The sequence below is a fragment of the Sorghum bicolor genome, chromosome 4, assembly GCF_000003195.3.
Source record: "Sorghum bicolor cultivar BTx623 chromosome 4, Sorghum_bicolor_NCBIv3, whole genome shotgun sequence".
Classification (NCBI taxonomy): Eukaryota; Viridiplantae; Streptophyta; class Magnoliopsida; order Poales; family Poaceae; genus Sorghum; species Sorghum bicolor.
This window is the reverse complement of record NC_012873.2, coordinates 9,789,825-9,803,626: the sequence shown is the minus strand read 5'-3', so window position 1 is coordinate 9,803,626 and position 13,802 is coordinate 9,789,825. Positions and strand designations below refer to the sequence as shown.

At 47.7% G+C, this 13,802-nt stretch overlaps 1 protein-coding gene, 1 long non-coding RNA gene and 2 pseudogenes across 2 annotated transcripts; 2 read left to right on the top strand and 2 right to left on the bottom strand.

The window, feature by feature from the left end:
* Positions 104–1,542, top strand: LOC8073824 (annotated as a pseudogene).
* Positions 2,784–9,507, bottom strand: LOC8085571 (annotated as a pseudogene).
* LOC110435041 lies at positions 7,256–8,130 on the top strand. Its single transcript, XR_002452693.1, has 2 exons — positions 7,256–7,337; positions 7,961–8,130. It is a non-coding gene; the product is annotated as an uncharacterized LOC110435041 (long non-coding RNA).
* On the bottom strand, positions 10,106–12,732 carry LOC110435040 (60S ribosomal protein L11-like). Its single transcript, XM_021460335.1, has 4 exons — positions 12,599–12,732; positions 12,338–12,488; positions 12,052–12,247; positions 10,106–10,540 (listed from the first exon to the last, which is right to left on the bottom strand). The coding sequence occupies exons 1-4, from the start codon at positions 12,599–12,601 to the stop codon at positions 10,342–10,344; spliced, it is 549 nt and encodes a 182-aa protein (XP_021316010.1). The 5' UTR covers positions 12,602–12,732; the 3' UTR covers positions 10,106–10,341.

Below are 13,802 nucleotides of genomic sequence, written 5' to 3'. Positions count from 1 at the left end.
GGAACATGGCGTAATCCCGTCGGCCCAACTTGACCCCTGCAGCAGTGCAGCCTCCCGGGGTCCGGTCCACTGTCCAGGCGACCGCTCGAGTTCCCCTGCCGTGATGTCCCATCACCTAGCGAAGCGGCCGTCCGACAACGCAACCACGATGGCATCGTCGGCGGCGAAGCGCGCCCGCGACCCGTCCTCGCCGGCGTTCCCCACAAACAAGGAAGCCTCCGAGCTGCCGCACAAGACCCGCATCTTCTACGATATCCTAGCCTCCCGCGCCGACGACGACATGGACGCCGCGCTCGATGAGGCCGACATCCGCGGTGTAACCACCGCTGACGTCGAACAGGTGCTTCACTTATCCTACGCGCACCCGCACGCTGCCGCCGCCTTCTTCCACTGGGCGGGGCACTGGCACCTCGGCCACGACAACCACTCCCCCTACTCATGGAACCTCGTCGTCGACATCCTCGGTGCAAACCGCCTCTTCACGCGCATGTGGGAAACCTCGACTCCATGCACTCGCGGCGGCTCCTCTCGCTCGACACTTTCGCCTCCGTATTCTCCTCCCTGGCGGCAAGCCCCGGCTGTTCCCCGCTCAAGGCGTTCATGGACGACATGCCGCGCTATGGCATGGCCCGCGACATGTCGGCGCTCAACTCGTTCCTCTCCGCGCTCTGTCGTGCCGACCGCCTCGACGACGCTCGTGCGGCGATCCCTGTAGCCCACGCCGAGGCTGGCACGCTTCTGGATGCCGACTCCTATGCCATCCTCCTCGAGTGCTGCGAGGCTGCTGCCGACACGCGGGGTGCGCGTGACGTGTGCGATGAAATGGTGCATGATATCGGTGTTGGTCCTGACAACATGCCTGCCTATGAGGCCTTCCTCGCTATGCTTGTGTCAAGCAACTCCTCCATGGCGCTACTAGAAGCAATGTACTATCTAGACTTCTTAAACAAGCGCAGCTGTTCGCCGGGAGCAGGAGAGAGGTTCTTCTGTGCTGTTGTCGCCGTGCACCTTGAGGCAGGAGAATTGCGCGGCGCCACTTATCTATGGGACAAGTTTGTTGGGCGTCGAGGGCTTGTCCCAGACATGGAAATGTACAACACAATGATCATGCTACAGGGCAGTCTTGGGCATGTTGAGGTGATAGTGGATTATCTCGATGACATGATCTTCAATGGATTGGTCCCTGATACCAACACATACAATGTGTTCCTCCTGATTTTGCTAGAGAGAAGGGAGCTCCATAAGGCAGCAACAATATTTAGCGAGATGGTTAAGAACGAATGTTGGCCAAACGAGGGAAATTGTTCGCTTGCACTTCGCTTGTTTTTGGATGCACGCTATTGGGAGACTGGGATCAGAATTTGGAGCTGCGTGGTGGAGAATGGCTTGCCACCTTTAGAGGAGTGTGGGAACATGCTTGTTTCAAAGCTGAAGGATGACAAGTTGAGTTCATCGACACTGTCCAAGCTGAAGTTGTGCATGCAAAAGATTAAGAAACGAGACATCTATGATGACTTACTTAGAAAATGGGAGGCACATTAGTTTGTTGATCTCTCTTGTATGGGTAACCTAATTAAAGACAGGTAGGATCACTTAGTGTTGACACCTAGGTTGAACCTTTTTATCACTTTGGAATGTTTCAAACAAAAGTTGGAGGTCTCAACTCCATTATTATCCTTCGAACATGGGCAATCTGGAATCTCCACAATCCATACGTGTTTGATGGGATCTGGCCTAGTTTGAATGGAGTTTTAGAGTTCATCAGGAAGGAACTACATTTATAGTGTTTAGCTATGGCTCGAGATGTTTCACATTTCCTCGCCTTTAGGTCTACCGTTAGTTACTTTGTTGGCTGAGGTTGTTTGGTGCTTGCAGTCATTGGCGAGTTCATTTTCGTTTTGTTTTTGTGTGTGATCTGTCTGTGTCGTGGGGTTGTGTGATGTTGTTGGTTTCTATCCCCTTTTCTTCTTGATACACATATCTCCTGTGTATTAGAGTTCCCCTCAAGATTTGAGGGTTTCTTTGTCTCCATATCTCCCACGTTGTAGTAATAGACTTCCAAGAAGAAATGATGCTGCACTCTGGATGGTAATGGTATGATCACAATAAAGTTCTAGCACTCGTGCTAAAGTGGTCCATGTTTATGTTAGCTTGAGACCTCTCTGATGATTCCAGGGACCTAACCCAAAAAAACAGAACTAAATTGGAGACAAAAGCAATTTAATATCTGTTTATTATTCATAACATATAGATACAAGCTATACCTCCAAGCTATTGAAAAACCTGTCCACAAATTAAGTGAGATCTATGATAGGTTCTAGGCCTCCTAAACGAACAACATTTGATTAGGCAGAAAATGGAAATACACATTTGTTCTAAAGATGTTAGCATAGAAAAGTTTTACCATATCTCAATATTACCACTGTTTTATAGGCACAATTATCCCCTCTATTTATCAGTATTAATACGTCTTCCAAAGAAGATACTGTGAAAAGTAGAGAAGATATAGAGAAAAGAGGAGTAACAAAACCTGTAAAAACAGGCTGACCCACTCCACGGAGGGCACGACAAAGCCGAGCTGGTTTTCTAGTTCATTCCATGTCAACCTCCACTGCAACTTCAGTTGAGGCCCTGCAGTTTCGGTGCTGGTTTTGTACATAGCATGGGCGCCAATACTCCTTGCCTCGCAATATCAGCAGTGCCACACTGAAAATGCTGAAACTAGCAACAAGATGTCGCGCAGAATTTAGAAATCACAGTGTCGCCTTTGGTAATTCATGAATATATGATTGATACATCACTGTGCTGTTCTATTGCATCATTGGCTATTGACACTTGGGGAAAGCACATCACATTCTATTGCAGAATAGATGAGCATGTTTGCTTTAGCTTAACTGCCGACTGTTAACTATTCAATAGTGTTTTTCTCACAACAAATCAACAAACAATATTTCATGGCTTTTCGGGCAAGAGAAGGAGAAGATCACTCATCAATTGTCTAAAAACAACCCACTCTGACTGTGTCATTCCCCTGTCTCCTCCCCAACCTCAAACAGGGGAGGGATGCTCTGCTCGCTCCAGAACACCTGGTCAGGATCCACCTCGGCCTTCACCATGGCCAGCCTCCTGAAGTTACCCCTGAAGTACATCTCCCCCCATGCCCTGGCCGCCTCGTAGGTCGTCTCCCCGTCCACGTTCTGCCCCAGGTCCAGGTCCCTGAAGTTGACGTACGCCGCCCGGGGACTCACGGTCGCATACGGCGTCATCCACCGGTGCACGCCCTACACCCACCCGAGGTGCGCGTCCTCGTACGACACATTGGCGTCGCCGCCCCACTTGACAAAGTACTGCACGTTGTACAGGTACCCTCGCCGGTGCGCCTACGGCGTGTCCGAGTCTAGCATCGCGCTCATGGCGCTGCCCTGTGGGTCCACGTCGATGGACCCGCCCCTGTCCTCCACCACCCTGGCGAGGAGCCCCGCCTGCACGGACACCAAGATCGGGGTCGTCACGTAGTCCAGCTTGAACTTGTAGTAGTCCTTGGGCTGCAGGCTCCGGTCAAGGAGCCCCTCCGCGGTGGCCTGCCCGCTCGTGCACCCATAGAAGTAGAGCATCGACTGGATCCAGCTCATGTCTCTGCAGTCTTTCGCCGTGACGCCAAGCTCCGGTAGGTGGGTGCTCATCTCTGCCACCGTCCCGTTGCAGTTGCTGCCGAGGAACAGTGACTTGAAGGTCACCAGCAGGTGCCTCACGCTGGCGTCATCGAGCTCCGGCTCCATGGCCGCCTTCACGAACAGGTCGTCGGGGAGCGTGTGCGCCACGCGCAGCCACTTGGCCAGCAGTCGGACCGTTGCCTGGGGCTGCCGTCGGTCCCCGTGGCGGACTAGGCGTCGCACGGTGAAGGCGAAGACGATGCGCGGCACGGGGACCGCCGCACTGTCCAGGAAACCACTGTTGAAGTGTTCCAAATTCAACGTGATGCTTTCTCTATGAATAGCATATGTGCGTGAAGGAATTGCATGCACATTGTATGGCTATGGTTGGCAAAAGAAATGTGGTTGCATGACATTCGCAAGGTCATGGTCTTCAAGAGAGATGCGTGATCTTCGTCACACTCCTTGCGCACAGCCATGAAGTAATATTGTTGGATGGCATGCATAGGCTATGAATAGTCATTTGCTCAGAATAGAGTTCCACTAAGATGACAATATATTTCATTCTCTTGTAAGCCACCGCATGGTGTTGTAACTTGTAACCCGACACTTGAAAATAGTGAGAAGAGTTGCTGGCTGGCGCCCGTGGTTTTTCCCTTTCGCATTGGAGGGGTTTTCCACGTAAATCGGTTCATGTCGACGTCGATGAAGTTCGATCTTCCGCTATTGAACTACGACACGCGGTTCTCGCTATGGCAAGTCAAGATGCGGGGGATTCTGGCGCAGACTCATGACTATGATGAGGCGCTGGATAATTTCGGCAAGAGGAAGGCCGAGTGGACTCCTAAGGAGACCCGCAAGGATCAGAAGGCGCTCGCACTAATCCAGCTATATCTTCATAATGATATTTTGCAGGAGTGTTTGAAGGAGAAAACTTCTGCAGAACTATGGCTGAAACTGGAATCGATCTGTATGTCCAAGGATCTAACCAGTAAGATGCAGATGAAGATGAAGCTGTTCACTCTAAAGATGAAGGAGGATTCGGTGATGACCCACATCGCTGAATTTAAGAAGATCATGGCTGATCTAGTGCCGATGGAGGTGAAGTATGATGATGAGGACTTAGGTCTTTTACTTCTATGTTCATTGCCAAATTCGTATGCAAATTTCCGTGACACCATACTTTTAAGCCGTGATGAACTAACCCTAAAGGAAGTTTATGAGGCTCTCCAGTCTAGGGAGAAGATGAAAGGCATGGTGCAGTATGACGGGTCGTCGTCCTCCAAGGGCGAAGCTTTGCATGTGAGAGGCAGATCTGAGCATAGATACTCCAATGACAGTCGTGACAAGAGCTACGATGGAAGAGGCCGTTCAAAGTCCAAGCCGCCTGGTAATAAAAAATTCTGTGTTTTCTGCAAGTTGAAAAATCATAATGTTGAGGACTGCAGAAAACTAAAGAATAAGGAGAAGAAAAACAACAAGTCGGCTGGTAAGGTCTCTGTTGTTGCTGCTGCTGCTGCTTCTGATGATGATTCTGGAGATTGTCTGGTAGTATTTGCTGGTTGTGTTGCAAGTCATGATGAATGGATTCTTGATTCTGCATGTTCATTTCATATTTGCACTAACAGAAATTGGTTTAGTTCATATGAGCCTGTGCAGAAAGGGAATGTTGTGCGGATGGGAGATGATAACCCATGTGAGATCGTGGGAATAGGATCAGTTCAGATCAAGACTGATGATGGCATGACACACACACTGAAGAATGTCAGGTATATTCCAGGGATGTCTAGAAATTTTATCTCATTGAGCACGCTAGATGCAGAAGGTTACAAATATTCCGGTTCAAATGGCGTTCTAAAGGTGTCTAAAGGTTCTCTTGTTTGCCTAAAAGGTGATCTGAGTTCTGCACATTTATATGTCCTTAGAGGGTGTACTTTACCTGGTTCTGATTCTATTGCTTCCGCTGTTACTAATGATGAACCTAGTAAGACTAACCTTTGGCATATGTGTTTGGGACATATGAGTAAACTTGGTATCACAGAATTGGTGAAGAGAAACTTGTTGAAGGGCTGCACTCCGAGTAACATGAAGTTTTGTGAGCATTGTATTTTCGGGAAGCATATAAGGGTACACTTTAACACTTCGGTTCACAGCACAAAGGTACTCTTGATTATGTTCATACTGATTTGTGGGGTCCTTCTAAGAAGCCCTCACTTGGTGGTGCTCGTTACATGCTTACAATTATTGATGATTACTCTAAAAGGGTTTGGCCTTATTTTCTGAAACATAAAGATGATACTTTTGATGCTTTTAAGAACTGGAAAGTATTGATAGAAAGGCAAACTGAAAGAAAGGTAAAATTACTTTGTACTGATAATGGTGGAGAATTTTGTTCGCATGCCTTTAATGATTATTGCAGACAGGAAGGTATTGTTCGGCATCACACCATACCCCATACTCCACAACAGAATGGTGTGGCTGAACGTATGAACAGAACCATCATATCCAAGGCCCGTTGCATGCTGTCTAATGCCAGGATGAGCAAGCAGTTTTGGGCTGAAGCTGCAAATACTGCCTGTTACTTGATAAACAGGTCGCCTTCTATTCCACTTAATAAGAAAACTCCTATTGAGGTATGGTCTGGTACACCTGTAGATTATTCACAGTTGAAAGTTTTTGGATGCACTGCTTATGCTCATGTTGATAATGGAAAATTAGAGCCTAGAGCTATTAAGTGTCTTTTTCTTGGTTATAGCTCGGGAGTCAAGGGTTATAAACTGTGGAATCCCGATACAGGAAAGACTTTTATGAGCAGAAGTGTTGTTTTCAACGAATCTATGATGTTTACTGACAGTTTGCCCTCAGATCATGTTCCAGAAACAGAGCTGCAGTGTATGCGCATGCAGGTGGAGCATGTTGATGATGATATACACATGCAGGTGGGGCATGTTGATGATGATACAGGTGTGCAGGTGGAGCCTATTGATGAGCATGATGACCATGCTAATGATGTTGCTGATGATGATGCTCATGATGATGTTCAGCAAACTCCTCCTATTTTGCAGCAAGAGGAGGATTTACCTATTGCTCAACGCAAGTCAAAAAGGACAGTTGTACCTCCCAAACGTCTCATTGAAGAATGTAATTTGTCTTACTATGCTTTGAGTTGTGCTGAACAGGTGGAGAATGTTCATGAGCCAGCAACCTACAAAGAGGTTGTTCGTTGTGGTGATAGTGAGAATTGGATTTCTACTATGCATGAGGAGATGCAGTCTCTTGAGAAGAACAGTACATGGGAGGTTGTACCTTTGCCTAAGAAAAAGAAGACCATCAACTGCAAATGGATCTTCAAGAGAAAGGAGGGTTTATCTCCAAGTGAGCCTCCAAAGTACAAGGCAAGGTTAGTAGCCAAAGGATATATTCAAATTTCGGGTGTTGACTATAATGATGTATTCTCTCCAGTGGTATGAGTTCAATTCATACTTTCCTAAGTATTGTTGCTTCACATGATCTTGAGCTTGAGCAGTTAGATGTGAAGACTGCGTTTTTGCATGGAGAGCTTGAGGATGACATATACATGGACCAACCGGAAGGGTTCATAGTGCCTGGCAAGGAGAAATATGTGTGCAAGTTGAAGCGATCCTTGTATGGTTTGAAACAGTCCCCTCGTCAGTGGAACAAGAGGTTTGATTCATTTATGTTGTCACACAGTTTTAAAAGATCTAAATATGATAGCTGTGTATACATCAAGCATGTTAATGGATCACCTATATATTTGTTGTTATATGTTGATGATATGTTGATTGCTGCCAAGAGTAAGATTGAAATCACTAAGTTAAAGAAGTTATTGAGTAGTGAGTTTGATATGAAAGATCTTGGTAGTGCTAAGAAAATTCTTGGTATGGAAATTAGTAGAGAAAGAAAATCTGGTTTGCTATTTCTAAGTCAACAAAATTATATCAAGAAAGTTCTTCAGCGTTTCAACATGCAGAATGCTAAGGCTGTTAGTACCCCTATTGCACCTTACTTTAAGTTGTCAGCTGCTCAGTGTCCTAGTACAGATGCAGAGACTAATTACATGTCAAGGGTTCCTTATTCTAGTGCTGTTGGGTCTTTGATGTATGCCATGGTCTGCTCTCGTCCAGATTTATCATATGCTATGAGTCTTGTTAGCAGATATATGTCTAATCCCGGTAAAGAACATTGGAGGGCAGTTCAGTGGATTTTCAGGTACCTCCGAGGCACAGCATATTCCAGTTTGAAGTTTGGAAGAACTGATAAGGGTCTCATTGGTTATGTGGATTCAGATTATGCTGCTGATCTGGACAGGCGAAGATCACTTACAGGTTATGTGTTTACTGTTGGCAGTTGTGCTGTGAGTTGGAGGGCTACTTTACAGTCTGTTGTTGCTTTGTCTACTACTGAAGCAGAATATATGGCTATTTGTGAAGCGTGCAAAGAATTAATTTGGCTAAAAGGTTTGTACGCTGAGCTGTGTGGAGTTGAATCTTGCATAAGTTTGCATTGTGATAGTCAAAGTGCAACTTACCTCACTAAAGATAAGATGTTCCATGAGAGAACTAAGCACATAGATATCAAATATCATTTTGTGCGTGATGTGATTGAAGAAGGTAAGCTGAAGGTATGTAAGATCAGTACTCATGATAATCCTGCTGATATGATGACTAAACATGTCCCTGTTGCTAAGTTTGAGCTGTGCTCAAGCTTAGTTGGTTTAGTGGATTAGCCTAAGAGGCTATTTGGCGCCAGCAATATTTTTCTCTGTTATGTTCAAGATGAAGGTGTTGATTTATGATACAAGATGAATTTGTCTCAAGGTGGAGTTTGTTGAAGTGTTCCAAATTCAACGTGATGCTTTCTCTATGAATAGCATATGTGCGTGAAGGAATTGCATGCACATTGTATGGCTATGGTTGGCAAAAGAAATGTGGTTGCATAACATTCGCAAGGTCATGGTCTTCAAGAGAGATGTGTGATCTTCGTCACACTCCTTGCGCACAGCCATGGAGTAATATTGTTGGATGGCATGCATAGGCTATGAATAGTCATTTGCTCAGAATGACAATATATTTCATTCTCTTGTAAGCCACCGCATGGTGTTGTAACTTGTAACCCGACACTTGAAAATAGTGAGAAGACTGGCGCCCGTGGTTTTTTCCCTTCCCATTGGAGCGGTTTTCCACGTAAATCGTGTGTCTCCGCTGTGATTGATTTCGTTTACTTCATATTTCCATACGTCGATTCTAACAACCACCACGCCAAAGCTCTCGCCCCCACCGCCGCGGATCGCCCAGCAGTGGCCCTCGCCCATGGCCGCGCGGTCCAGGAGCCTCCCATCGGCGTCCACCACGTTGTCTGCGCCCAGCCCGGGGTCGAACCCACCGCTGTCACGCGCCACGGCGTTGTAGAGCTCCCTGAGTGTGGCGCCCGGCCCGACCGTCGCCACGCGGAGCGCGGCGTCGACGCGGACATCGCGCAACACGCCGACGTCGACCACGGCGAAGGGGCGGGCGGCGCCAGCGCTCCGGAGGACCGAGCGGTAGGAGAGGCCTTCGTAGTCGTGGCCGCCGCTGGAGGCGTGGACCGTGAGGCCGTGGCACCGGCAGCAGGCGACGCAAGCCCTCGCCTCGGCGACGATCGCCGGAGTCAGGAGCAGCACCGGCCGCGGAGTTCGTGGGGAGGCGAAGCGGAGGTTCTGGATGGTGGCGTTGAGCAGGGAAGGGCAGGACGCCGCCGTCGGTGCGTGGACGAGCCGGGACAGGTCGGTGGTCGCCGGCGAGTGGCGCGCGACGCAGCGGACGAAGCTCCCGTGGAGGGCGACAGGTGTATCAGGTTATGGGTATGGGTAACGAGTTGGGTTACATTCGCATTACGGATGAACTGTCTGCTGTTTAGGAATGTCTCACCCCCTATGTTAAAAGAATATATCATCGTATAAATTTTAGGATAACACAAGCCCTTATTTCGTACTCCCTGTCCCTGATGGCTTGATGACAGTAGACACTTGCATTCACCCATGGAATTTTACCACCCTTTTGAAGAAATTCTGTAGAGACAACAATCAGTACACAAATGTTCGTACTGCGCTGATACCCAAATAAAAACATTAGGGCCTTGTTTACTTCCCAGAAAATTTTGCAAAATTTTTCACATTCTCCGTCACATCGAATTTTTAGACGCATGCATGGAGTATTAAATATAGACGAAAATAAAAACTAATTGTACAGTTTGGTCGAAATTGACGAGACGAATCTTTTGAGCCAGTTAGTCCATAATTAGACAATATTTGTCAAATACAAACGAAAATGCTACAGTGTCCATTTCCCAAAATTTTTCGGAACTAAACAAGGCCTAGAAACCTTCCCCTCAGTTCGCTTCAGTTTTCCAGATCGGGTGACAGTAATTCACCAACAAAAACTCAAACACAGGTGTGGCAGATAAATAAAGCAATGTAACCAAAGAAGAGCCAGATCACAAGCTGCGCTGGGAGATCAGACTAGCATGTTTTCAAGCAACAGAACAGAGTATGATACGGGCACTGAAATAATTCATACGGCGTTTTATAGCTCTGCTATAGTAGACTAAAACATCAGGCCAGAGAATACAATGTGAACAAAAACCTTGCAAGGTGATCTTGCGTCTGCACGGAGCTTAGACAAACTAAAGTTTACACCGTGTTGGCCTGAGCCTTGTTGAGGATGACACCTTCGTACTTGACCTGGAACCACTTCATCGAGTCCTCCTTGGTCACCCTGTGCTGGATCCCAACACGGGCCTTGCACCTCCTGCGGCGCGCAACACGGTAGCCAGCACGCTCGAGCACGACATAGAAGTCCATTCCATAGATGCCTGTTGATGGATCATACCTGCACAATACAAAGACATGGCTCAGTGCCTCTGGAGAGAATATATAAAACTAAAAACAGAGCATATTGAAAAACTATGTGCCTCGCCGACAGAATTAAAATTTGCATTGCTGTGTGGCTTATTAAAAATTTAAAGGTATAGCAGTATAGCTTAATTCATGTTAGCAATGCACAGCTGACACATATATTTCAGGTCATTACATGGCTATTAGTACATTCTTTACCGCATAAGGAATAAAGAACCAATGCCTCAAATACTAGCAACAAGGCTCATCAGACAAAAACAGAAACATCAGGGTAAACAGACAATTTAAATTATATATACACGGAGCACGTTTCAGTCTTAACAGTAGGAACAAACACTAAATGTAAATATAGAAGACCAGATAAACTCTGCACAGATGACAAAATTCAAGAACTGCATTGTACCAACAATGCACACAATGTTACAGACTAAACTGTAAACTTCCACTGAACTAGCATCGCAATGACAGAAGAAAAATATTATCCACTTGTATGACAATTAACTGTGCAATAAATGCAGAATGATTTGTGATTTCTGGACCTCAGTCTTAAACAAACACCTAGAACAAAGTTTTAATCAACTTTAAAAACATGCTCATAGTGAACTAAAGCATCAGTCATGTTCAGAAACCATAGTTCCGCTAGGCGCTCGCCTAGGCGCGATTCAGCGCAACTAGGCGGTAGTCGGAGGGTGCTCGCCTCGCCTATGGGGGTAGGTGGACCCCAAGGCGGCGGCAGCTCCGTGGCGGCGCCGGTGGAGGTGGCGCAGCGTCTGGCGGAGCATGCTCTGGCATGCTGGTGGCGGACGGCGGCGAGCGCGGGCGAGCGCGGCTGGCGGCGGGCGCACAGAGGAGGGGGAGATGCCGGAGATAGAGAGGAACCGGCGGCGGGCGGCGGCTGATGCAGGCGGATGCGCGGGGGTCGGGTGCGGCGTGAGGGAGCAGGTGCGGCGCGTGAGGGTGAGGGGGATAGGGTTTAGGGTTTGTAGTCTGTGGAAGATGGGCTGGACCCTTGCCTGTTGGGCCTTTTTACCTATTTAGGCTAGCCTTTCTATATATTTGGACTCACTATTCAGCTGTTTTTTTTCTCTTATCAGTATATATATATATATATATATATATATATATATATATATAACGCCTAGCAAAACGCCTAGAAGCGCCTAGACGCGATTAATCCCACCTAGGCGCTAGGCTAGGGGTCATTGCCTAGAGAGCGCCTAGCTGAACCTTGTCAGAAACAATTACTGGGCTTGGAGCTAATGGACAAAGATAGTAGAAAACAAGCCAAGGATTTACTAGCATCGGATTTATCACTGGTAGCCTCACCACATGGAAATAGAGGACCGAAATTTTGAAGCTTCTAACAACAACAGCAACCCATAACCTCGGAACCAGTTGACATCGCAAAAGTAAGAATGTATGCACTGGCACAACATTTGGCCTGAATCATAGCAAAGATTCTCGTAAAGTAAGACGGAGCCATACTTGATACCAAGGTCGATGTGCTCCTGGATGCCGAATCCGAAGCACCCGGTGTCGCTGAAGTTCCTCCTGAGCAGCTCGTACTCCTTAACCTTGAGGCCGCTCTCAAGCAGCTGCATAGCCTTCTCGCCCCTGACAGTGACGTAGCAGGCGATCTTCTCGTTACGCCGGATGCCGAACGACCGCACCGTGTACCTCGCTGCAAGACCGACCAACACATCAGGTAAAAAGGACGCACCGCGTCAGCGAAAGGCAAAGAAACGGAGCCGGAAGACCTCAGCACACTTACCCTTGGAGAAGACAGGGGTCTGGCCACTGAGCTGCTCGAGCACCTTGGCGGCGCGGGTGAGGCGGTCGCCGCTCTCCCCGACGGAGATGTTGAGGACGAGCTTCTGCACCTTGATCTCCCGCATCGGGTTTGACTGCTTCTTCTCGGACGCCTGCGGGACGCCAAGCGAGTTAGCCTCACATATCACAGGCAGCAAGAGGAAGACGAAGAGGAAGATGGGTAAATGAGAATGGGAGCACGAGGATGGAATGGGGGCGGTACCATTGGGGCGAATAGACGGCCGGATCCTCTTCTCCTTCGGCGGCGGCGGCGACGGCTGGAGGAGGAGATGGGCGTCGAGAGATGAAGGGGGTGGCGGCGCGAGGTTAAAAGGGAGAAACCCTAGGTGGGGTGGTGGTGGGAGCTGGGATAGGCTTTTCATGGGCCTTTTTGGGCTTTTGGGGACCATGTGATGGGTTTTGGGCTTTGTTCAACCTAGGCCGAATATTGGGCTCCTGTCTGATGGGCTGAAGAAAGGCCGAATCTAGCAGGCCGGGACGCCGGGTGGAGCACCGTCGTCTTCTTGGATTCTTTTATACTTAATCTTTTTTAATAAATATTTTAATATTAATCATCCCAGAAAAATATTTTGCATCACATGTCCCAGAAAAATATTGGGTTTCTACAATTTTCATACAAGTAACATTTTCATCTGATGTCATATCGAAGAGTTATGATTTTTTAAAAGTTTGGTCTTGTCACGCCACTCTCGATGACGCGACAAGACAATACTGTCACGCCAACAGGAGTTGCGCGACAAGCTTTTTCACGTTGAAAACAACGTGAATGTGTCGTATCTTGCCATGTCAATGCATGTGACGCGATTATTTGGTCGCGTCAGTGAGGCTATCTGATGCAAAATATTTTTTTGGAGGATTATTATTAAAATACTTATTAAAATGATTAAAATATAAAAATGTGCCCCTTCTTCTACCTTGAGCTGCTGCTGCCTGCAGGTGGCGAAAGTGTGTGTGTGCAGGCACATCGCCGGGCAAATCCCCTTTGGCAGGGTAGGGTGTAGGTCGCACCTGCCAATGGAGGGTTGCCCTGCAATGGACCTCCACATTTTCATAAACAAATGCTTCATCCATCCAGTATAAACATGCAACCGGTGGGGGGCTATTCCCCATCCAGTATAAACATGCAACCGAGTGATGCCAGAAAGGCTAACTCGTTACCGCATATCATTTCACATGGTACCAGAGCCTTAAACAATCCCTACGGAACTTTCCTTCGATCCTCCATGGCTTTCTCCTCATCCTCGCTTCCGACTGCTATCTCCCTCGGCTTAGCATTCATCCCCATCTCCGAGAAACTCACCCGCCACAACTACCAATCCTGGAAAGCACAGGTCACCGCTGCCATCAATGGCGCTCAGGCTGCTCATCTCCTCAACCCAAACACCACACCTCCACCCCCAACCATC